This window comes from Aquarana catesbeiana, linkage group LG09, assembly GCF_042186555.1.
Source record: "Aquarana catesbeiana isolate 2022-GZ linkage group LG09, ASM4218655v1, whole genome shotgun sequence".
Lineage (NCBI taxonomy): Eukaryota > Metazoa > Chordata > Amphibia > Anura > Ranidae > Aquarana > Aquarana catesbeiana.
Window position 1 is genome coordinate 309,670,546 of NC_133332.1, and position 25,637 is coordinate 309,696,182.

A 25,637-nucleotide genomic window follows, 5' to 3' on the forward strand; every position below is an offset into this window, starting at 1 on the left:
TCGTTTTTTTAACGAATTTCGACTAATTCGGAAATATCCGAATTAACGAAAACCTGTTTAACGAATTTTTCCGAATATTCGTAGATTCGAAAAATTTGTAAATTCGTAAATTCATACATTCGTCAATTAGTGAATTCGTAAATTTGTAAATTCGGAAATCTGAAATAATAATGAACTAATAATAACTTAACTACTATTACTAGTAACTATTACATTCTAGGTATTGTAGTTTCCTTTCAAATTTGGCTGTCAGTGAACGTAACACATACAAATTTATCTGAAGGTTACGAATTATCCGAAATAACGAATGCCGTATCCAAACGAATGGAACGTAATTAATTCATAATAAAAAAAACAATAATATTAAAACTTTTTACTATTATTATTTATTATTAATTTGTTCCGTTCCATTTGTTTAGATGCAGCATTCGTTATTTCGGATAATGCGGAACTTCGGATAAATTCGTATTTGTTACGTTTACTGACAGCCAAATTTGAAAGGAAATTACAATACCTAGAATTTAATAGTTAGTTACTATTTTAGATTTTCGAATTTTTGGATTTTCACATTTCGAATTTACAAATGTACGAATTTACGAATTGCGATCATAACGAATGACCTGAAAAACGAAAAAAAAAATAAACGAATGAAACAAAAACGAAAATGAACGAATTTTTTGGCTGTGCACATGTATATAAAAATGTAGTTTATTGCACATGTATAGTTAATGTTTACATTTCAGCCAGCAGGTGGAGCTCCAGGTTTATTTTATTTTTTTTACATTTCTCCTAGATAGACATATGGCATATGCAATTCGTTTCCGTCCGATTGTAAATTCGGATGAGTTTTTGGAGATTCGGATGTATCCAAAGCTCCGAAACGAAATAGTTACAAATTTGGTTGAAATTCATTATGTCTATTTTTTTTCTAACGAATTCCAAATTCTTGGGAATGATTCGAATTGGAATTGGTTGATAAATGATCGACCAATTTGAATACTTTGTGAAGAATAGCTGGTTAAGGAGCAGGCCGGGAAGCCGGATGTCACATCCTTAACAATTGATGACTTATCACCTGTGAGCGGGCTTCCCCGCTGAGAGCTGAAATGTAGACAAAAGAATCCTGGCAATAAAAATTCTGAAAAAAACAGCATCCCCCCCCCCTCAATCCATGCCAGGCCCTTCGGGTTTGGTATGGATTTTTTTTTTTCTTTCAATGGTTTTTATTGAAGTTTTTAGAAAAGAAAAGAATATGTTTTACAACATAAAATGAAGGGAGAAAAGTGATATACACATTCAGGTTGTATACAATCCGGTGATATACATTCTCAGAAATTTTCATTTAGTTAATTAGTTGTTCAAGAGGCATGTAAACATTTAACATAAGCAGAGTATGTTCACTGTGCGTTGTGTTTTTCTTGTTTTCATTAGTCAAACGTTAATAGAAACAGAACCATCAATAAAAACTTTAACTTTTGGACCATATTGACCATTGTTTATCAAATTTTTTGCATTGTAAAGAGTTTATTGCTAAGAGGCGCTCGAAAGTGTAATTTCTATGAACTGCTTTGGTTATGTCTGATAGGTTAATGGCATTGGTGGATTTCCAATTTCGTAATATCGTTAAGCGTGTTTCAAGCAAAATATGAGTTACGACTGGTCTAAAGTCTATATGATATTTTTCTATGTTCAGGTGCAATATTGCCAGCGCTGGGTCTGGTTGAGATATTACTCCCGTTAACGTGGAAATCAATTTAAACACTTGGTTCCAAATGCATTTAACAGCAGGACAACACCAAAGCATATGCAGTAAATTGCCTATTTGCCCACAGGCTCTCCAGCAATTTGGGGATGTTCCCGGGAAGAATTTCGCTATTCTATATGGGGTGTAGTGCCATCTATTGGCCATTTTAATAGTTAATTCCCAATGCTTAATGCAGTGGGAAGCCTTGTGTATTGCTCTAAAGGCTTGTTGCCACTGTTCATCTGAGGCTGATATACCTAGTTCTTCTTCCCATTTTTTCATTGCAGTAGTTTTGGTAAATGTGAGTTTATCTTTGGTGATATTATAGAAGAAAGATATTCCTTTTGTATGTTGTTTGGTTGTGGTGTAAAATTTCCAAATATTGCTCGGAAGGTGTATGGTAGGTGTAGGCTTAGATTTAAGGAAGTTTACAATTCTTACGCACGTAAACTGTGAATTCTTTGGAAGATGGTATTGTGTCATGAGTTGCTCCACAGATTTGGGATGTGTGCCATTATATAGGTCTGATATGTGTAGTGTGCCCTTTCTTGACAGGTCTTTGATTGTCAGCATTGGGATTTTTGTTTCCAAGAACGATAAGGGTATATTATACTGTATGTCTTGTTTGTCTTTATACGTATGTTCCCGTATAACTCTCCACGCCTTTAACGAGATTTGCGTAGTAGGAGGCAGTTTTTTTGTGTCCCACGGTATCCACCCGTCTGTCATGAGTAGTAGGGGTAGATTGTTCATTGGTGCTGTCGTTTTTTCAATGTCCACCCATAATGGTGTGTCAGTTGTTTGAAACCAGTGTTTGATTTGGTCAAGGCGTACTGCCCAATAGTAGTCGTGTATGTCCACTAAACCTGCTCCGCCCGCTTGCTTATGTGATGTGAGATTATTTCGTGAACATCTAGCTTTTTTTCCCTTCCATATGTATTTCCAAGCAATATTCGCTATATTTTTTAATAGGTGTTGAAGGATAGACAGTGGTAGAGAGCGGAATATGTATAGTATTTGTGGCAATAACATCATTTTGTAAGCTGTAATTCTGCCTAACCAAGATACTTCGCTGTTGGACATGTTTTTGGTTTGGGCTTCCAGTTTGTTAATGAGTGGTAATACATTGGCTTTTATTATTGTGGATATTTTATTTGTGAGTGTGATTCCCAGATATGTGATATTTCCTTTACTCCACATATATGGTAATTTTGCTTGTAGCGATTTTCGGGTATTTGGTGAGATACCCATGTCTAATATGAGAGATTTAGTAAAGTTGACTTTATAGTATGATATCTCTCCAAAAGCTATGAGGATTTTATGGGCCTGTATTAAAGATATGGAGGGTTTAGTAAGTAGCAGGATTACATCGTCTGCGAATAGATTAATGGTATGTTTTACTGACCCAAACTGGAAGCCTGTTATCAAAGGGTGGGAGCGTATGGATTCAGCTAACGGCTCTATCATCAAATTAAAAATTGCAGGAGATAGGGGGCACCCCTGTCGGGTTCCATTCTTGATCTGGAAGGTTGCGGATAGGAACCCCGCAGAGTACACCTGTGCTGACGGGCAAGAGTATAATGCCATAATAGCTTGCAGAATTGGGCCTTTGAATCCAAACTTCCGCAATGTTTGTTCCATATATGTCCAGCGGACCCTATCGAACGCCTTCTCTGCATCAATGGATAGCAGCAGAGAAGGCGTTCGAGTCTTTTCAGCATGGTTTATCACATTAATAATCCTTCTAGTGGCGTCCGAAGTTTGTCTCCCTCTCACAAAGCCCATTTGGTCTCTCGTAATGAGATTAGGTAATATGCGTGTTAGTCGCTTAGCTAGTAGTTTCGCGTATACTTTTGTGTCGGAGTTCAGCAGTGATATGGGTCGGAAGTTAGCTGGTGTGTTAGGTTCCTTACCCGGTTTTGGTAGAGTCACTATATGTGCTTTTAGCATTTCCTGTGGAAAGGAGGCAACCTCAGCAGCTTTATTGAAGATTTTTGTCATGTGTGGAGATAGAATATTGGTAAACATTTTGAAGTATTCATTAGAGAATCCGTCCGGGCCTGGGGATTTCCCATTTGGAAGTGTATGTATTGTCATTTCAATTTCTCTGTGTGTTATCGGAGCATTTAAGTGTTCTAAGTGATCGTCAGAGAGGGCTGGAAGGTTTAGGTGCTCCAGAAAAGAATTTATTTTGTCTATAGTTGGGTGTGGTGTATGTGCATCTTCGTGTAAATTGTATAGTGAGCTATAGTATGTAGCGAATTGGTTCGCTATCTCTTGTGGATTTGTGATTCTGTGTGTTAGCGTAGGGTGTTGGATGTATGCTATTCTAGTTCTGGTGCGTGCCGCTTTCAGTCTATTCGCTAGGTATTTACCTGCCCTGTTAGCATTGGTATAGTAGTTTTGTCGTAGGTATTTTAAGTGTTTGTCATATTGTTGAGTTAGGAGCGTTCTGAGTTGTTCTCTAAGAGAATTGAGTTTGTCGATAAGTGCTGTGGATGGGGATATTTTGTTTTGAGTTTCTATAAGGTGTATGTCTGCAATAATAGTGTTCAGCTGCTGAGTTCGCCTCCTTTTTTCTCTAGTTCCCAATTGGATCAGGATTCCTCTCATAAAGGCCTTGTGAGCGCTCCATACAACAAATGGATCATCCACAGAGCCCTCATTTTCTGAAAAGAAATTTTGTATATGTTGGGAGATAATTTTGTGATATTTATTATCTTGGAATAGTCTGGTGTTGCAACGCCAGATGGGTGGTGAGGAGGAGACTCCCTTCTCTACAATAGACAGGGAAATGGCTGCATGGTCAGACCATGTAATTTCATGTATTTTAGACATGTTCACGTTTTGCAGGAGCCATTTATCTGTTAAAAACATGTCTATTCTGGAGTAAGAAGAGTGCCTGTTGGAAAAAAAGGTATAGTCCCTTTCCGAGGCGTGTAAGCATCTCCATATGTCGTATAGTTCCTCTTGGTGGAGTATAGGCTGAAGGGATAGGGTTCCTTTTGACTGGCTCGATGATGTGTCCAGTGTCGGATCTGAGGTTATGTTGAAGTCCCCGCATATTAATAGGTTACCATATTTCATGGAATTTGCTTTGTGTAGGACTTTTTTGATGAATCTGACTTGGCGTGTATTCGGAGCATACAGTGTGATCACTGTGTATGGTTTGGAATTAATGTCTCCTGTGAAGATGATGTACCTGCCTCCAGCGTCAGTAAAGACATCTTTAGGTTGTATGGATAGCGAGTCCTTGAAAGCCATTAGGACACCTCCTTTTTTGCTATTTGGTGTATTGGCCATGTATATGATTGGGTAGTTTTTGTGCTTACATTGAGGAGCATTATGTAATTGGAAGTGGGTTTCCTGGACACAAAGAATGTCCGCTTTGTGTGTGCTAGCTTCCTTCCACAAGGAGAATCGTTTAGCTGGGTGATTTAGTCCCCGGGTATTAATTGAAAGGCATGTTATCGTCATTGTGAAAGGTACTTGTGGTTTTGTGGGGTGATGTAGTAGATGTACTCACTGCGCCCGGTTGAGGGGGAGATCCTTGTGGGTTGATGATGAAAGGTAGGTCTTTTCCTTTCTTCGTGTGTCTTGACTGGTCCGTTACTTTCGTGGATAAAACTGTGTATATCAAAAACAAACGGTGCAGAAAAACAAGGAGAAAAAAAACAGAAAGTCAACAGGGGTTTGATAAGAAATGGATCCATGAATTGATCCCTGTGCAGTTGTAACTGCTACTGGTTGACTGGGGTGTAGGTAAGAGTTAATCCTAAGCTCTTCCCTGGAGATAAACTGAATTATATCTGTGTGGAGTGTTATGAGCTTCCACCATTGCTTTTCTTGGATGAGCGCTTGTATGAGACGGTTTGCCACTCGTTCTGTATAGGGGTCAGTCCCTGAGGTTGCGCATGTTGTGCTGGTTGGTCAGATATTATGCCCCAGTTCCTTAAAGCCTTAAGTCCCTCTTCTAAGGTAGACACCGAGATGGTTTGGCCATTGTGAGTGATCGACAGGGTAGCAGGGTACTTCCATTTGTGCAAGATATTGTGGTTTCTCAGGGCTTTTGTGATGGTCAATAAATTTCTGCGGCGTTGCAGAGTGTGTCTAGACAAGTCAGGCAGCACTCTGATGGCGGCATACTGTTGTGGAATATTTTCCTGTTTGCGGGAAACTTGCAGAATACGATCTTTTATGTGGTAGTAGTGTATTCTCATTAAGACATCTCTAGGTGTGTCATCTGGGAGGAACGATGGTTTAGGTACCCTGTGGATCCTGTCCACTAGAAGGTCTGATGCAGTTGCCTCAGGTATTAAAGTGGAAAAGAAGGCCTGGGCATATTGCAGAAGCTGAGAAGGGGGGACAGATTCTGGAACCCCCCTCATTTTGAGGTTGTTCCTCCTGGATCTGTCCTCGAGGTCTGCTATTTTATCTTTTAGCCATAAGATGTCCTCCCCTTGTGCTGAGTGCGCTTCTACCATAACATTATAAGATGAGGTGTACTCCTCCATCTTGTGTTCTACCTGATTCACTCTGCGGCCTAGCGTCTGCACTTCCCTCTGGCATTCAGTGATTCCTCTCATCAGATCTGTCTGCAGTGAGGAGCGCAGGGACAGCAGCATATCTTTCATTAATGTATCTGATACTGGCCTATCTGCTGTGGGGAAATCTGTGATAGGATCCCGGCCCTTAACGCTCTGGCCTGTAGTGCTGGAAGGCCCGCTTACCTCCATGGCCGGATCGGCCTGTGATCTGACTGGTGAGTCCCTCCGCTGCCGCGATTTTGCCGGGCTGCGTGTTGTGGGGGTAGAGGGGCCCGAGGATTGTTCGCTGGGAGGGTTGGTCAGGCAGGAGGAAGCCGCTGATGCCTCCGCTCCGCTGTTCCGTCCGGATCCCTGGTCCGGCCTGTCAGTTCTGGCGCCGCCGCCATTTTGCTGAGGCCCGCGCGAGGCATAATAGCTTGTCATCTTCTGCGGCTGCTGTGGTGTTTTTCGGTGCCGTGGCATCTTTTTCTTGATCCGCGGGGATTTGGCACTCAGATGGCAGTGTTTGGAGCCGTGGATGGTGCTGGTGGGCTCTGATGCTGGCGGATTATCTCCGGTGGGCGAGCGGAGCTCCTGGGCTAAGCGTCCATCTTGGAGTCCGGTCCGGGTTTGGTATGGATTTTAAGGGGAACCCTATGCCATGCAGTCTCTGACCATCTCATGTATTATGTCTACAGTCTCTGACCATCTCTTATGTCATGTCTGCAGTCTCTGACCATCTATTGTATCATGTCTGCAGTCTCTGTCCATCTCATGTATTATGTCTACAGTCTCTGACCATCTCTTATGTCATGTCTGCAGTCTCTGACCATCTATTGTATCATGTCTGCAGTCTCTGACCATCTCTTATGTCATGTCTGCAGTCTCTGACCATCTCTTAGCTATGAGTAAGCACCCATTATGTGTGCGAAACGCGTCAGCTGAGCTCTGTACATTCCTGCTGAAGTGTCCTGTATTTTCTGTGATCCAGCTTTTTAAACAATAAAGGCATCTGTTATTCAGTCCGGTGTGCGGCATCCAGATCTCTTCGTCTACTACATCTCTTGTATCATGTCTGCAGTCTCTGACCATCTCCTGTATCATGCCTGCAATCTCTGACCATCTCCTGTATCATGTCTGCAGTCTCTGACCATCTCCTGTATCATGTCTGCAGTCTCTGACCATCTCCAGTATCATGTCTGCAGTCTCTGATCATCTCCTGTATCATGTCTGCAGTCTCTGACCATCTCCTGTATCATGTCTGCAGTCTCTGACCATCTCCTGTATCATGTCTGCAGTCTCTGATCATCTCTTGTATCATGTCTGCAGTCTCTGACCATCTCCTGTATCATGTCTGCAGTCTCTGACCATCTCCTGTATCATGTCTGCAGTCTCTGACCATCTCCTGTATCATGTCTGCAGTCTCTGACCATCTCCTGTATCATGTCTGCAGTCTCTGACCATCTCCTGTATCATGTCTGCAATCTCTGACCATCTCCTGTATCATACTGTATCTGATCTGCAGTCTCTGACCATCGCTAGTATCATTTCTGTAATCTCTGACCATCTCTTGTATCATGTCTGCAGTCTCTGATCATCTCTTATGTCATGTCTGCAGTCTCTGATCATCTCTTATGTCATGTCTGCAGTCTCTGACCATCTATTGTATCATGTCTGCAGTCTCTGACCATCTCTTATGTCATGTCTGCAGTCTCTAACCATCTCTTAGCTATGAGTAAGCACCCATTATGAGTGCGAAACGCATCAGCTGAGCTCTGTACATTCCTGTTGAAGTGTCCTGTATTTTCTGTGATCCAGCTTTTTAAACAATAAAGGCATCTGTTATTCAGTCCGGTGTGCGGCATCCAGATCTCTTCGTCTACTACATCTCTTGTATCATGTCTGCGGTCTCTGACCATCTCCTGTATCATGTCTGCAATCTCTGACCATCTCCTGTATCATGTCTGCAGTCTCTGACCATCTCCTGTACCATGTCTGCAATCTCTGACCATCTCCTGTATCATACTGTATCTGATCTGCAGTCTCTGATCATCTCTAGTATCATGTCTGCAGTCTCTGACCATCTTTTGTATCACATCTGCAGTTTCTGACCATCTCCTGTATCATTTCTGCAGTCTTGACTTTGACAATCTCCTGTATCATTTCTGACCATCTCTTGCATTATATACGTAGACTCTGAGTATTTCTTGTATCATGTATCAGTTGGTGTTGTCTGCTGTCTCTGACACTGAATACTCACTCAATTGTATGTGCGGCCCTTTAGTGATGTCTGGGGCGCACTTGAGCCCCCACCCCCTCCATGAAGAAAGTTGATTACCGCTGTGTTAGAGGATTTGTGGTGCAATCTGCTATTTAGTCACTAGAGGGCTCACTTTCTTTAGATAACTTACATACAAGTGATGTTTAGTATTAAAATGTTATATGTTTTAAATGTGTCGTCCTTATTATGTCTTCTACTAACTATGAGCTATCATATTTATTTCATGCAATGATTTGCTACATTTTTATAATTCCTTACTGTACTCATTTTAAAAGAAAAAAATCAAGATTAACAAAGATGTACTGGATTTTATATCTTATTAAGGACATTCGTTTTATATTTCTATTTGCACCGTTAACTTTTTGTTTGAAACCCTTTATTGTGATTGTAATTATATTATTTTTTATTAAAAAGTGAACTCCAGGCAAACAGTTGATACACAGGTGAACAAATACATATACACCAATCAGCCATAATTTTATGACTACGTACCTAAAATGGACCACTAGACGTGTGCAGACATGGACATCACTATGCATGTGAAGGCATGGACACCACTAGACGTGTGACGGCATGGACACCTGGACACCACTAGACGTGTGCAGACATGGACTTCACTATACATGTGAAGGCATTGATACCACTAAACTTGTAAAGGCATGGACACCACTCAACGTGTTAAGGCATGGACACCACTAGACGTGTGAAGGCATGAACACCACTAAACGTGTGAAGGCATGGACACCACTAGACGTGTGAAGGCATGGACACCACTAGACGTGTGAAGGCATGGACACCACTAGACGTGTGAAGGCATGGACACCACTAAACATGTGAAGGCATGGACACCACTAGACGTCTGAAGGCATTGACACCACTAGACATGTGAAGGCATGGACACCACTAGACATGTGAAGGCATGGACACCACTAGACATGTGAAGGCATGGACACCACTAGACATGTGAAGGCATGGGCACCACTAAACGTCTGAAGGCATGGACACCACTACACATCTGAAGGCATGGACACCACTACACACCTGAAGGCATGAACACCACTGCATGTCTGAAAACATGAACACCGCTACATGTCTGAAGGCATGGACACCACTACACATCTGAAGGCATTGACACCACTAGACTTCTGAAGGAATGGACAGCACTAGACCTCTGAAGGCAGGGACACCACTAGACCTCTGAAGGCATGGACACAACTGAACATCTGAAGGCAGGGACACCACTACACATCTGGAGACATTGACACCACTAGACATGTGAAGGCATGGACACCACTAGACATATGAAGGCATGGACACCACTAGACGTGTGAAGGCATGGACACCACTAGACATGTGAAAGTATGGATACCACTAGACTTCTGAAGGTATGGACACCACTACACATCTGAAGACATGAACACCACTACACATCTAAAGGCATGAACACCACTACACATCTAAAGGCATGGACACCACTACACATCTGAAGGCATGGGTACCACTACATGTCTGAAGGCATGGGTACCACTACATGTCTGAAGGCATGAACACCACAGTCTGAAGGCATGGACACCACTACACCTCTGAAGGCTTGGACACCACTAGACCTCTGAAGGCAGGGATGCCACTAGACCACTGAAGGCATAAACACAACTAGACCTCTGAAGGTATGCTGTGGTATCTGGCACCAAGCGTTCAGTAGCAGATCCTTTAAAAAAGAATTCCAGTCTAGATCTAACTAAGCTTACAATGGCTCCCACCCCCTCCTAATTCCTATTCAGACTACCCTATATAAGGAAGATGCCTATACTTGCCTATTCTCAGGACGCTCTGGTCCAGTCATGTGATCTCCGCAGCGGCCAGCTTCAGGGGAAAGGAGAGGGTGTCAACCATGGATGGAATGCCTGGGCAGTGACGTCACCCATAGACTTACTATGGGTCATCCATTGTCTGTCGTCTGCCCTACCTCTTCGCAGAAGCTAGTGCTAGGAGCTAATCCTGCAATGTGGGACCTCCATGGATCAGACTTCTTTTGCCAAGACATCCCACAGATGCTCGATTGGCTTGAGATTTGGAGACCAAGTCAACACCTTGAAACATTCTTGAACCGTTTTTGCAGTGTGGCAGGGTGCATTATCCTCCATGAAATAGGCCACTGCCATCGGGGAATACCATTTCCATGAAGGGGTATACTTGCTAACCAACAATGTTTAGGTAGGTGGTACGTGTCAAAGTAACATACACGGAAATGGCAGGAGCAAAAGTTTCCCAGCAGAAAATTGCCCAAAGCATCGCACTGCCTCTGCCGGCTTGCCTTCTTCCTATACTGCATCCTGGTGCCATTTCTTCCCTAGGTAAGCGACGCACATGCAACTGGCCATCCACATGATGTAAAAGAAAATGTCATTCATCAGCATGGACACCCTGACTGGTCTGTAGATACGCAGACCCATACACAACAAACTGCAATGCCAATTGTTTTTGGCTTTCAGTGCATCAACTTCAGGGACATGTTCACTTGCTGCCTATTATATCCCACCCGTTTTCAGATGCCATTGTAACAAAATAATCAATGTTATTCACTTTACCTGTCAGTGGTCATAAAGTTATGGCTAACCGATATATGAGAGCTGTTTCATTTTCAAAAGATTTGTATTCCTGTCCTTCTAGTCCTAAAATGTATACAACACAGCCCGCTGAATGGCACAATTTACAGCTCTCCAGCCCCAGCCCCAGCCTGCTGAATGAAACAGCAGGACAGCAGTAGACTGACAAGGTCATCTTTCTGCTCACTCTGTAATCGTCTCCTATCAGCCTTTTCCTTGTCAATACATTTGCATGTAGGACTTTGTGCTGTCAATGTGATCACTCTGTGGCCAACTGCATCAAAGTGAAGCCACTCTGGCCAAGTGTGTCAAAGTGATGCCTCTCTGGCCAACTGCGTTTGAGTAATCCCTCTCTGGCCAACTGTGTCAAAGTGACCCCTCTCTGGCCAACTGCGTCCGAGTAATTCCTCTCTGGCCAACTATGTAAAAGTGATGCCTCTCTGCCTAACTGCATCTAAGTATTCCCTCTGTAGTCAACTGCATCAAAGTGACCCCTCTCTGGCCCACTATGTCAAAGAGATGCCTCTTTGGCCAGCTGTGTCTGCGTCTGAGTATTCCCTCTCTGGCCAACTGTGTCAAAGTGACCCCTCTCTGGCCAACTGTGTCAAAGTGACCCCTCTCTGGCCAATTGTGTTAAGGTGACCCCTCTCTGGCTAGCTGTATCAAACTGATCCCTTTGTGGCCACCTGTGTCAAAGCGATCACTCTCTGGCCAACTGCCTCAAAGTGATATCTCTTTGGCCTACTGTGGCAGAGTGATGGCTCCCTGGCCAATTGCATCATAGTATTCCCTGTCTGGCCAACTGTGTCAAAGTGACCCCTCTTTGGCCTACTGTGTCAAAGTGACCCTTCTCTGGTCAACTGTGTCAAAGTGACCCTTCTCTGGTCAACTGTGTCAAAGTGACCCTTCTCTGGCCAACTGTGTCAAAGTGACCCCTCTCTGACCAACTGTGTTAAGGTGCCCCCTCTCTGGCTAGTTGTGTCGAAGTGATCCCTTTGTGGCCACCTGTGTCAAAGCAATCGCTCTCTGGCCAACTGCCTCAAAGTGATGCCTCTTTGGCCTGCTGTGGCAGAGTGATGCCTCTCTGGCCAATTGCATCAGAGTAATCCCTGTCTGGCCAACTTTATCAAAGTGACCCTTCTTTGACCAACTGTATCAATGTGAATCCTCTCTGGCCAACAGCATCTGTGCTGTTAGGCTCCTGCCCAATGTCTGCATGCCCATTCTGTCATTGGAGGACCTCTCACCTGGCTGCAGATCACTTGCCCAGCTGCCTCTGCCTCCTCGGGTGTGACCTCCAAGTTGCTGAGAGATGGAAGCAGAGAAATGTGTCCTCCCTGAGTGTGCCTAAAAACCCAAGGAGTTGTGGGAAAAGGAGTTAAGGGCCCTGTGCTTGCATCTAAGCATAGTACGTAAAAAGGCACTATGTTACACTCCACCCCACTTGAACTTGCTGTCCCTGGCAAGTATGCAGACCATTCAAATTAATTAATTCTAGTACAGGGGAGGGTCTCCCAAAGTTAAGCCTCTCGGAGAGCTTCGCAGCTTGAGCCTTGGTTCCATGCCCTAAAACAGGAGGTCAACCGTTTTTGTCTTTAGGCGCATCAGCGGATAATAGGCCAGAGAGCTCTAGAGTGGAAGCACAGACTTAAATATCTTTGAATGTGGCATGGTTGTTGGTGCCAGAGGTCTGAGTATTTCAAAAACTGCTGTTCTACGGGAACTTTCACGCACAACCATCTCTCGGGTTTACAGAGAATGGTCCGAAAAAGATAAAATATCCAGTGAGCGGCAGTTGTGTGGAGGAAAATGCCTCGGACAATAGAAGATTGGAAAAAAGTTGCCTGGTCTCGATTTCGGCTGTGGTGTAAACACCATGAAAGCATGGATCCATCCTGCCTTGTATCAATGGTCCAGGCTGGTGGTGTAATGGTGTGGGTGATATTTTTCTTGCCACACTTTGGGCCCCTTTATGCCAATTGGGCATTGTTTAAACGCCACGGCCTACCTGAGTATTGTTGCTGACCATGTCCATCCCTTTATGACTACAATGTCCCCATCTTCTGATGGCTCCTTCCAGCAGGATAATGCACCATGTCACAAAGCTCCAATCATCTCACCACTGGACAATGAGGTCCCTGTCCTCCAATGGCCTCCACACTCACCACATCTCATCCAATAGAGCACCTTTGGGATGTGGAGGAAGGGGAGATTGGCATCATGGATGTGCAACCAACAAATCTGCAGCAACTGTGTGATGCTATCATGTCACTATGGACCAAAATCTCTCAGAAATATTTCCAACACCTTGTTGAATCTATGCCACGGAGAATGAAGGCAAAAGTGGGTCCAACCCAGTATTGGCAAGGTGTACCTAATAAAGTGGCTGGTGAGTTTGTATATATGTTTCAGGCATTCAGTAATAAGAAATCTAGCATTTTTCAAAGCATCCTTTTTTTCAAGCTTGAGGAAGGCCAGGGATGCCTGAAAAAAAGCTCTCAGAGCTGCAGACTTTTTGGCTTTTCATTTATTCCATAGTGGTTATAATGTGGTTTTGATAATTTAAATATCACTAAAAATAAATATGCTAATATATTATATATATATATTTTAATATATATATATATATATATATATATATATATATATATTACATTTTTATGTAATATATATTATTTATATATTTATGTTTTATATATGTATATTAAAATATATATATAATATATTAGCATATTTATTTTTTATATATATATATATATATATATATATATATATATATATATATATATACTGTATATAAAGTGCCTTGAAAAAGTATTTATACCCCTTGAAATGTTCCCACATTTTGTCATGTTACAACCAAAAACATAAATGTATTTTATTGGGATTTTATGTGATAGACCAACACAAAGTGGCACATAATTGTGAAGTGGAAGGAAAATGATAAATGGTTTTCATTTTTTTTTTTTTTACAAATAAATATGTGAAAAGTGTGTGTGTGTGGGGGGGCATTTGTATTCAGCCCCTTTTTACTCTGATACCCCTAAACTAAATCTAGTGTAACCAATTGCCTTCAGAAGTCACCTAATTAGTAAATAGATTCCACCTGTGTGTCATTTAATCTCAGTATAAATACGGCTCTTCTGTGAAGCCCTCAGAGGTTTCTTAGAGAACGCTAGTGAACAAACAGCATCATGAAGGCCAAGGAACGCACCAGACAGGTCAGGGATAAAGTTGTGGAGATGTTTAAAGCAGGGTTAGGTTATAAAAAAATAACCCAAGCTTTGAACATCTCACGGAGCTCTGTTCAATCCATCATCCAAAAATGGAAAGGGTTTGGTACAACTGCAAACCTACCAAGACATGGCCGTCCACCTAAACTGACCGGCCGGGCAAGGAGAGCATTCATCAGAGAAACAGACAAGAGGTCCATGGTAATGCCCCGTACACATGGTTGGACATTGATTCCGACAACAAAATCCATGGATTTTTTCCGACGGATGTTGGCTCAAACTTGTCTTGCATACACACGGTCACACAAAGTTGTCGGAAAATCCGATCGTTCTGAACGCGGTGACGTAAAAAACGTACGTCGGGACTATAAACGGGGCAGTAGCCAATAGCTTTTGTCTCTTAATTTATTCTGAGCATGCGTGGCACTTTGTGCGTCAGATTTGTGTACACACGATCGGAATTTCCGACAACGGGTTTCGTTGTCGGAAAATTTTATAGCCTGCTCTCAAACTTTGTGTGTCGGAAATTCCGATGGAAAATGTGTGATGGAGCGCACACACGGTCGGAATTTCCGACAACAAGGTCCTATCACACATTTTCCGTGGGAAAAATCCGACTGTGTGTACAGGGCATTACTCTGGAGGAGCTGCAGAGATTCACAGCTCAGGTGGGAGAATCTGTCCACAGGACAACTATTAGTCGTGTTCTCCACAAATCTGCCCTTTATGGAAGAGTGACAAGAAGAAAGACATTGGTGAAAGAAAGTCATAAGAAGTCCTGTTTGCAGTTTGTGAGAAGCCATGTGGAGGACACAGCAAACATGTGGAAGAAGGTGCTCTGGTCAGATGAGACCAAAATTGAACTTTTTGGCCTAAAAGCTGGGTGTGGCGGAAAACTAACACCGTATATCACCCTGAACACACCATCCCCACCGTGAAACATGGTGGTGGCAGCATCATGTTGTAGGGATGCTTTTTTCAGCAGGGACAGGGAAGCTGGTCAGAGTTGATGGGAAGATGGTTGGAGCCAAATACAGGACAATCTTAGAAGAAAACCTGTTATGCCGCGTACACACGAGCGGAATTTCCGACAGAAAGAGTCCGATGGGAGCTTTTCATCGTATATTCCGACCGTGTGTACGCCCCATCTGACTTTTTCTGTCGAAAATTCAGACGGACTTAGAGAACATGTTCTATATTTTTCCGACGGAACCAATTCCTATCGGAAAAAACGCTCATCTGTATGCTGCGCCGACGCACCAAAAACGACACATGCTCTGAAGCAAGTACGAGATGGAAGCTATTGGCTACTGGCTATTGAACTTCCGTTTTCTAGTCCCGTCGTACGTGTTGTACGTCGCTGCGTTCTGGACGGTCGGAATTTGGTGTGACCGTGTGTAGGCAAGACAGCTTGAGCAGAATTCCGTTGTAACTCCGTCGGAAAAACCTTCAGAGCATATTCCGATGGCAAAACTGGTCACGTGTACAAGGCATTAGAGTCTGCAAAAGACTTAAGACTGGGGCGGAGGTTCACCATCCAGCAGGACAACGACCCCAAACATACAGCCAGAGCTACAATGGAATGGTTTACAGATCAAAGCATATTCTTGTGTTAGAATGGCCCAGTCACAGTCCAGACCTAAATCCAATTGAGAATCTGTGGCAAGACTTGAAAATTGCTGTTCACAGACGCTCTCCATCCAATCTGACAGAGCTTGAGATATTTTGCAAAGAAGAATGGGCAAAAATTTCCCTCTCTAGATGTGCAAAGCTGGTAGAGACATCCCCAAAAAAGACTTGCAGCTGTAATTGCAGCTAAAGGGGGTTCTACAAAGTATTGACTCAGGGGGGAGCCATACAAAATGTACCCCCCTCACTTTTCACATATTTATTTGTAAAACAATTTTAAAATCATTTATCATTTTCCTTCCACTTCAGAATTATGTGCCACTTTGTGTTGGTCTATTATATAAAATCCCAATAAAGTACATTTAAGTTTTTGGTTGTAACATGACAAAATGTGGAAAATTTCAAGGGGTATGAATACTTTTCAAGGCACTGTATATGTATATGTATGTATATATATATATATATATATATATATATATATATATATATATATATATTTTGTTATGTTGCTTTTTACATTTTTTTATGGGGAAATTTACATACATACAATGAAAATGTATTCCTTCCCAAATTTAACCTTCAAATCCAATCTATGCATTGCAGCTAGACACAACAGAGACAACCTTCTAAATAAGATAACAAGATAACAGTTTCCTTGGTAACATATTCCTAGTATGCCATTTTGTTAACATAAAGTATCAAGTAGACAATAATCATGTAGTATATTTTATACATTTTAACTTATTTTTGTATGAATATTATAGTTATTTGATAACCTAATATAAGCAAATTTTTTTTTTGTTTGTTTCTTTTTTTTTTCTTTTTTTTACGTTCTCATGCTATTTATTTCTAGCCTCCCTTCGCTTCCTCTTTTTTACCGTAGGTTTCTGCAGTGCGATGGCCAATCGGAAAAGATGCTTCATGAGGCAGCACTTGTTACCAGGCAGCCGCCGCTGAGAAGCCTTTTAGGACCACGCGGCTTCCTGGAAAATTTAATCTGGAGCACGCAGGCGCTCGTCATTATAAAATCAGAGCCTGTTAACAGCGGGGGCCATTGACTGTGAACAGGCAAAATAGGTGAGACCCGACCCCATGGCTTCCCCGCGTACTATCACCATTGTCTCCCTCTCAGTGGCTCTCGGCCTATTCTTCGTTTTCATGGGAACGACTAAACTGACCCCCAGGCTCAGTAAGGATGCCTACAATGAGATGGTAAGGAAGAGCAGACAATGGGAAAAGGCTAGGGAAAGTGCAAGGATGGAGAGGGAACACAATGATTTTTTTTTTTTAAAGGGTAGATAAAAAAAAAAAAAATGGGAATTTGGAAAAAAAAAAAAACAACAAAAAATAAATAAATTTAGTAATGAAGTAATTTGTCATTTGACGCAGGGTATTTTTTAATACTCCTAACATTTAACATCTCTATGCTGTTGTGCTCTACCTACAATTCCTATTATGATTCATGTTTTCATAGCATATATAGCACGGGATGCATCTCCGGGACCTAAAGTGTTCGCATTTTGTAGTCTGCATTGTATATTTCTTCATTTATTTATTTTTCCAATAGATTTTTTTTTTTTTTTACAATGTTTCTTTCCTCTTCCATTCATCTCAATATTCTATACCGCCTATCCGATATTATATAAAATTATATTATAAATAAAAAATATTATATTATTAAATATATATATATATATATATATATAATTTGCAGGAACAGGTTTTAAAAGGTAAAAGTTTAAATAACGGGTCAATCTAAGATGTGTAGCATTAATGACTGTGATTTTATTCAGATTATTAATATGTACTTTACAAAAAAAAAAAAATGTCTGACTTAGCAGTCCATTCATGCATTACCAGAGCAAAGAGTTGCTGTATCATGAAAATAGATTCCTAGCCATTGCCTGTAGATACTGTACATAACAGATTGTAATGCACAACCCCCCATCCCCCGTCCCCCCCCCCGTCGTCCCCCCCGTCCCCCGTCCCCTTTTCCTTCCGGTCCCATGGCTATTGTGGCCTTTTTGGTTTCAATAAGAGGAGGACCTTTAATAGATAAGCACATAGGTCTATAGGGATCAGTTAACTGTGAAAAATCTCTCTCTCTCTCTCTCTCCCTCCCCCTAAATATATATATATATATATATATATATATATATATATATATATATATATATATATATATATATATATATATATATATATATATATATTTATTTTTTATATTATACCGTGTGTATATATATAGCTCTCTCTCTCTCTCTCTCTCTCTCTCTCTCTCTCTATCTCTCTCTCTCCATACACACAGTATATATGTGTATGTATTTATTAATTATTATTTATATTATTATTGTTATTATTAATATTTCCTTATAGCATACATTTATACATAGTGATAGCTACAAGCTGTTCTGCTGTGTCACCTCCTTTTTTTTTTTTCAGGGTTCTGTATAAAATCTTAAGGCCTCGTGCGCAGGGATGATGAGGGCCTGAAAATAAGTGCAGCGTCAAATTTATTCTGGGTATTTTCATGGGCTCTGGAGGCTGCAGGTGCCACCCCCAGATAGCATGCAGATGGGCTGCAAGTTTGAAAAATGACTTGCTAAGCTATTGCTAGACTTTCCAGGCTTTGCATCTTTGTTTGTACAATTGCAGCAAGTCCGCACATTGCGCGACTCCGGATCAACTTTCTTTGCAAACATTCTGCAAGTCTGCTGCCAGTTCTTGGTTCAGTTACGTTGTGCGAGAGTTGTCCCTAGTCATGGTCACTGTGGCTGAAAATGTAATGCTGTAGAGCAGGGGTCTCCAAGCTGCCGCCCTTTGCTTGCCTTTATTTGGCCCTCAGGGCACCATTCCTCCCAATGATACCAGCAATGGGGCACTATCCTTCCCACTGATACCAGCAATGGGGCACTATCCCTCCCACTGATACCAGCAATGGGGCACTATCCTTCCCACTGATACCAGCAATGGGGCACTATCCTTCCCACTGATACCAGCAATGGGGCACTATCCTTCCCACTGATACTAGCAATGGGGCACTATCCTTCCCACTGATACCAGCAATGGGGCACTATCCTTCCCACTGATACCAGCAATGGGGCACTATCCTTCCCACTGATACCAGCAATGGGGCGCTATCCCTCCCACTGATACCAGCAATGGGGCACTATCCTTCCCACTAATACTAGCAATGAGGCACTATCCTTCCCACTGATACCAGCAATTGGGCGCTATCCCTCCCACCGATACCAGCAATGGGGCACTATCCCTCCCACTGATACCAGCAATGGGGCACTATTCCTCCCCCGTTTACCAGCAATGGGGCACTATCCCTCCCACCTTTACAAGCAATGGGACACTATCCCTCCCACCTTTACCAGCAATGGGGCACTAGCCCTCCCACCGATACCAGCAATGGGGCACTATCCCTCCCACCGATACCAGCAATGGGGCACTATCCCTCCCACCGATACTGGCAATGGGGCACTATCCCTCCCACCGATACTGGCAATGGGGCACTATCCCTCCACCGATACCGGCAATGGGGCACTATCCCTCCCACCGATACCAGCAATGGGGCACTATCCCTCCCAATGACACCAAAGATTTGGAACTATCCCTCCCAGTGACACCAACAATGGGGAATTATACCTCCCAATTACACCAACAATGGGGCACTATTCCTCCAATACCAGTGACAGGGCACTATTCCCACTCCTACTGACCAGATATATTTTTTCTTTTTTAATCTCATTGGGCACAAAGTCAGAAGCATTGTTTACTCCCACTGACTCTGGGCATTTGCTACTCTCGGGGGGACCACAGTCTGGCCCCCCTAATGTCTGAAGGACAATAGTCTGGCCCTTTGTTTAGAAAGTTTGGAGACCCCTGCTGTAGAGTGTAGACTTACAGAGCTCTTGCTGTAGACTTACCACTGCAACTTTGCTCTTGCTAGGGACTTGCCACTCAAATTTGCTTCAAATTATAAAAGTGTCAACTAGAACTTGTGCTTCAAGCGCTCTGCAAGTGTACACCTTGCCGGTGAAAATGTGCAGCAAGTTAACAAGACTTACAATTCAACACTGCCACAGATTTGTGGCAAGTAATCCTTGCTATCTCAGACGTACAGTCTACTACAGTATACCAGTGAATGGCTGTATGCGGCCGTACGCTTGTAAATGCCACGTCTAAGCATTGGCAGTCAACTGCACATATGATGTATTTCCAGAACGTGGAAGTTTTCACGTTTAGGAAAATATGTTGTGCGCACATGCACGGTTACACACACCGATGCACATAGAGGCACCCATATTGAAAAAAAGAAAAAAGTGTGCATTTAGTAATTTTTTGCCACGCAGCCTGCAAAGCACTGAACCTCATCACCTCCAGCAAAAGCACCCATCATGGCAGATTCTGGTGAACTTGATTCTAATTCTATTGGACCAAATTCACTTCTACAAATTCACTTCTACATCTGAATATGAGGCCCCTTTGTGCCCTACTTCTTGCACTTAATTATTGCACTGGAATGACTTCCTAGTGGTGACAATAGTGCAATCTGTGTCAGCATGGCTGCTTGTAGCCTCCATGAGGGGCACATATACAGTATCTTGCATAAGTGAGTACACCCCTCACATTTTTGTAAATATTTTATTCTATCTTTTCATGTGACAACACTGAAGAAATGACGCTTTGCTACAATGTAAAGTAGTGAGTGTACAGCTTGTATAACAGTGTAAATTTGCTGTCCCCTCAAAATAACTCAACACACAGCCATTAATGTCTAAACCGCTGGCAACAAAAGTAAGTACACCCCTAAGTGAAAATGTCCACATTGGGCCCAAATTGTCAATATTTTGTGTGGTCACCATTATTTTCCAGCACTGCCTTAATCCTCCTGGGCATGGAGGTCACCAGAGCTTCACAGGTTGTCACTGGAGTCCTCTTCCACTCCTCCATGATGACATCACGGAGCTGGTGGATGTTAGAGACCTTGCCCTCCTCCACCTTCCGTTTGATGATGCCCCACAGATGCTCAATATCATCTGTGGGGCATATACCAGTGGAATCCCTCTAGACGCTGGAAATCACGGTAGTAGATATCGCTACTAAACCGCTGCTCCAGTGATCTCCACTAGCTTCCGGGTTATGCTCCGAGCTGCTGCCCTGCTGCATTCTGAATGGAGGAGGTCAGCCGTTGGGTGTGGGCACCATTCAGAGAATACTTTGCATTTTCTAAATGAATGAAAAAAACATTTTCTGATCAGACGAGGTGGAGAGCATGATGTCACTTGAGAAAATGCAAAGCGAACTCTGAATGGCGTCTGTGTCCAGTGGCCAACCTTCTGCTTTCAGAATGCAGCAGAGAAGCTGCTAGGCACAGGACCCAGAAGCTAGAGGAGGTAATTGTAGTAGCGGTGTATACTACAGTGATTTCCAGCTTCTGGAGCAGTGGTCTCGAAACTGTGGCCTGGTGCGGCCCTATGTTTGCCTTTATCTGGCCCTTGGGACACTATTCCATCCACTGAATCCAACAATGAGACATAATTCCTGCCGACACCAACAATGGGGCACTATCCCTCCCAATGACACTAATGATTGGGCACAATTCCTCCCACTGACACCCTCGGAGCACTATAACGCCCCATGACACCAAGGATGGGGCACAATTCCTTCCTCTGACGACGACAATGGGGCCATTTTTCTCCCACTGACACCAATGATTAGGCACATTTTCTTCCACTGACACCAGCGATGGGGCATTATTCCTCTCCCGATACCAAAGATAGGCATTGTTTACTCCTACTGTGGCCAGGACATTTTCTACTCCCACTTGCTAAAAACTGCCCCCCTCCCCTAAGATCTGAAAAACTATAAGCTGGCCCTTTGTTTAGAAAGTTTGGAAATCCCTATTCTAGAGGGATTCCACAGGTATGGTATATGCATAGTTACATTGGCCCAAGCTTGACCATAACTGGACCATAACTGGACCATAAGCTGGACCATAAGACTGAACATAACTTTTGAAAATACATGGGCATGTTAAAGTTTTGAGATTTTAGTGGTTGGGTTTCCATGGACCTTAATTATAACTCAGTTTCCCTCTCTGTTTTCTCTAGAGGAGGGCATATAAAAGTTATTTGAAGGCTCTACCAGGACTCAAGAAGCTTGGCATCTCTTCCGTGATTATGCGAAAGACCATCGGATCCTTAGAGCTCGCTTGTGGAATTGTCCTCACTTTGGTTCCCGGGCGACCCAGAGACGTGGCCAACTTCATCCTTCTGCTTTTGGTACTAATTGTCCTGTTTTTCCACCAGCTTGTTGGAGATCCACTAAAACGTTATGCACATGCACTGGTCTTCGGCATTCTTCTCACCTGCCGTTTGCTCGTAACACGTCAGCCAGAAGAGGAACCTCATGAAAGAAAAGCATTACATAGAGGCAATGGTGCCAGCTCTCAAGACAGCAAGCTGAAGGTGGCCTAAAACGTTTGCCAAGGTTTCCTTAGCATTGATTAACATTAACTGCTCTAAGCATTCACAGTCCTGTAGAAATACAGGTATAATACCTATTTTTTTTTTAAGTACATTTTTTTAGCATCATTGCATGTGTACTTGTGGACAGAGAGCAATATCTATATTGTTGATATGTAAAATACCTCAGCAAAGTCTCTGGGAAAAAAACAAAACGATTGGGACATCCAACATATCTGCGATTAACCCTTATAATGCACATTTTTATTTTGTACAATTTGTTTATTTCAATATTTATAAGCTATAAGTTTAAAGTCCTACTTAATATATATAGAGTTTACGAACGACAAATAAAGTCCTCCAAAAGCCATCTACAGACACATAGTTATATCAATGTGGCTGGTCCTTTCCATGACATACATTATATGGCCACAGGTTTTTTGATACCCAACCATCACAGCTCTATGAGCTTATTGGACATCCCATTCCAAAACCATGGCCGTTATTATGCAGTTGGTCTCCATGTGTGGCTATAACAACCTCCACTCTTCTAGAAAGGCCTTCTACAAGATTTTGGAGTATGTCTCCAAGAACATTTCGCTGCATGGGCACAAATTTCTGCAGACACACTTGAAAAGGTCAGCTACTGACGTTGGATGTTTAGTAGGGTTGACATCGGGATTTGAAGTTGGATGAGAAGACCTGGGTCAAAATTGGCACTTCAATTCATCCCAAAAGGTTCTCAGTAGAGTTGAGGTCAGGTACTGATGTTAGATTTGAAGGCCTGGCTCACAATTGGCATTTTAATTCATCCCAAAGGTTCTCAGTAGTGTTGAGGTCAGGTACTAATGTTGGATGAGAAGACCTTGCTGACAATTGGCATTCCAATTCATCCCAACAGTGTTTAGTAGGGTTGAGGTCAGGTATTGATGTTGGATGAAAAGCCCTGCCCCACAACTGGCATTCCAATTCACCCCAAAAGTACTCAGGTACTGATGTTGGATTAGAAGACCTGGCTCACAAATGGCTATCCAATTCACCCTAAAGATTTCCAGTAGGGTTGAGATCAGGGCTTTGTGCATTTCACTCAAGTTCTTCCACAACAAACTCATTATACTGTTTCCATACAGAGCTAGCTAGTATACAGCTTGTATGCTGTAGTATTAACTGTACTCGTCATTGGAAACACTTGAACTCAAGGAGGGCTATCCACATATGTTTGGCCATCTAGGTAGGTATGTTGGTCCATTGTCTTCAAATATGTGGCTGATCAGGTCCAAAAGAAAACGCTCAGCAACTCTGATAAGCTTACCCTATTCTGTTTATTTTGTCAATATGCATTATGATCGTTGATGGTGCTATATATACTTGGGGGTGTAATACTGGCCATGCTCACGACATTACACAATCGAACAATCATAGATTTGTTTTGTTTTTTTTAAATGATTCATTGGTTATAAGACCCCTTTTACACTGGGGCGTTTTTCAGGTGCTTTTGGGCTAAAAAAAAGCGCATCTAAAGCGCCTAAGAAACTCCTCCCCTGCAGCCCCAGTGTGGGAGACCGAGTGCTTTCACACTGGAGCGGTGCGCTTGCAGGACGTTAGAAAAAATCCCACAAGCAGCATCTTAGGGGGTGGTGGAGGAGCGGTGTATACACGGCTCCTCCACCGCCTCTGCCCATTGAAATGAATGGGCAGCGCTGCCGGAGCGCCTGAAAATCGATTTGGCAGCGGTGCTTTTCGGGTGCATTTAACCCTTTCTTCGGCCGCTAGCGGGAGTTAAAAGCTCCCCGCTAGCAGCCGATAAGCGGCGCTAAAACGACGGTAAAGCACCGCTAAAACTAACGGCGCTTTTCCGCTAACTCCTGGCGCGGCTCAGTACGAAAGGGCTCTTGCATGTGCACAAATCAAAGAAAATACCAATTTGGTCAATATGCATTGTATTTTGCCAGGACAGACCTTTCCTTTTTATAATAAAACAAATATATACATATCAAAATGACCATTTAGTGCAGTCAGGTTCTAAAAGATACAGTTCTTCCATCAGATTATATTATACTATTATAATATAGTAATGGCTTCCAGTGGTCCGGCAAATTACGGCCCTCCAATAAGAATGAATGGGGCCAGATGCCTGTCGTGAGCCATTCATTCCTATGGATAGCTGTACTTTATGGTGGCCTCCTGTGATCTGACAAAGTAAGGCACTCCAATAAAAATGAATGGGGCAGCATGCATGAATAGGGCCCATACATGCCATGCGCCATCTATTCCCATATGTAACCATACTCATGGCGGCCTCCAGTGGTCCAGCAAAGTACAGCCCTCCAGTAAGAGTGAATGGGGTCGCATGCATGAATAGGGCCCATACGCACCATGCTCCATCAATTCCTATGAGTAGCTGTTTTCATTGCGGTCCCCAGTGGTCCAGCAATATGTGGCCCTTCAATAAGGATGAATGGGGCCGCATGCATGAATGGGGCCCTTGCACACCATGCGTCACCTGTCCCTATGGATAGCTGTACCCATGGCGGCCTTCAGTGATCCAATAAAATACGGCCCTCCAATAAGAATGAATGGGGCCACAGCGAGCATGTGCATTCAACAGGCCCACTGGGCATTTTCTTTATAAAGGCTGCTTGACTCTGAGCAGGGTTACACCATGAATTTTGCAGGAGCCGTTGACTATTAATTTTCCATTAAAAACATAGATAGTAAAAACTGATGAGACCTCTGAATAAGAAGTTTTTGTTTGGCATCTTCCCACTAAGGTAATGCAACGCCTTCATCTGACCAGTGGGAACAAATGTATAATAAAGTAACTTATCATAACTAATTTTATATAATCATTAACTACAAATGAAGTATGGCATGTGACAGCACAGAACCTTAATAAAACTGTGAAAAACCTACAAGATGTTTGTCGTTTCTGAATGCTTCATGTAAAGAACACACAGTATCTCACAAAAGTGAGTACACCCCTCACATTTTTGTAAGTATTTTCTTCTATCTTTTCATGTGACAACACTGAAGAAATGACACTTTGCTACAATGTAAAGTAGTGAGTGTACAGCTTGTATAACAGTGTAAATTTGCTGTCCCCTCAAAATAACTCAACACACAGCCATTAATGTCTAAACCG

The 25,637-nt window shown here is 42.7% G+C and overlaps 1 protein-coding gene across 4 annotated transcripts in view; it reads left to right on the forward strand.

The window, feature by feature from the left end:
- Nucleotides 1-25,410, forward strand: part of TMEM35A (transmembrane protein 35A) — a 269,462-nt gene extending 244,052 nt beyond the window's left edge. For 2 of the 4 annotated variants that reach the window (XM_073600622.1, XM_073600623.1), the window contains 2 exons: nucleotides 16,903-17,231; nucleotides 22,142-25,410. In XM_073600622.1, coding sequence (XP_073456723.1) covers nucleotides 17,112-17,231; nucleotides 22,142-22,507 — 486 coding nt within the window. In that variant the 5' untranslated portion in view covers nucleotides 16,903-17,111 and the 3' untranslated portion in view covers nucleotides 22,508-25,410. Of the gene's footprint in view, nucleotides 1-16,888; nucleotides 17,232-22,141 lie in introns of those variants that run through there. The other 2 variants (XM_073600625.1, XM_073600626.1) reach the window with 2 other exon arrangements.
- Nucleotides 25,411-25,637: the final 227 nt, after the last annotated feature.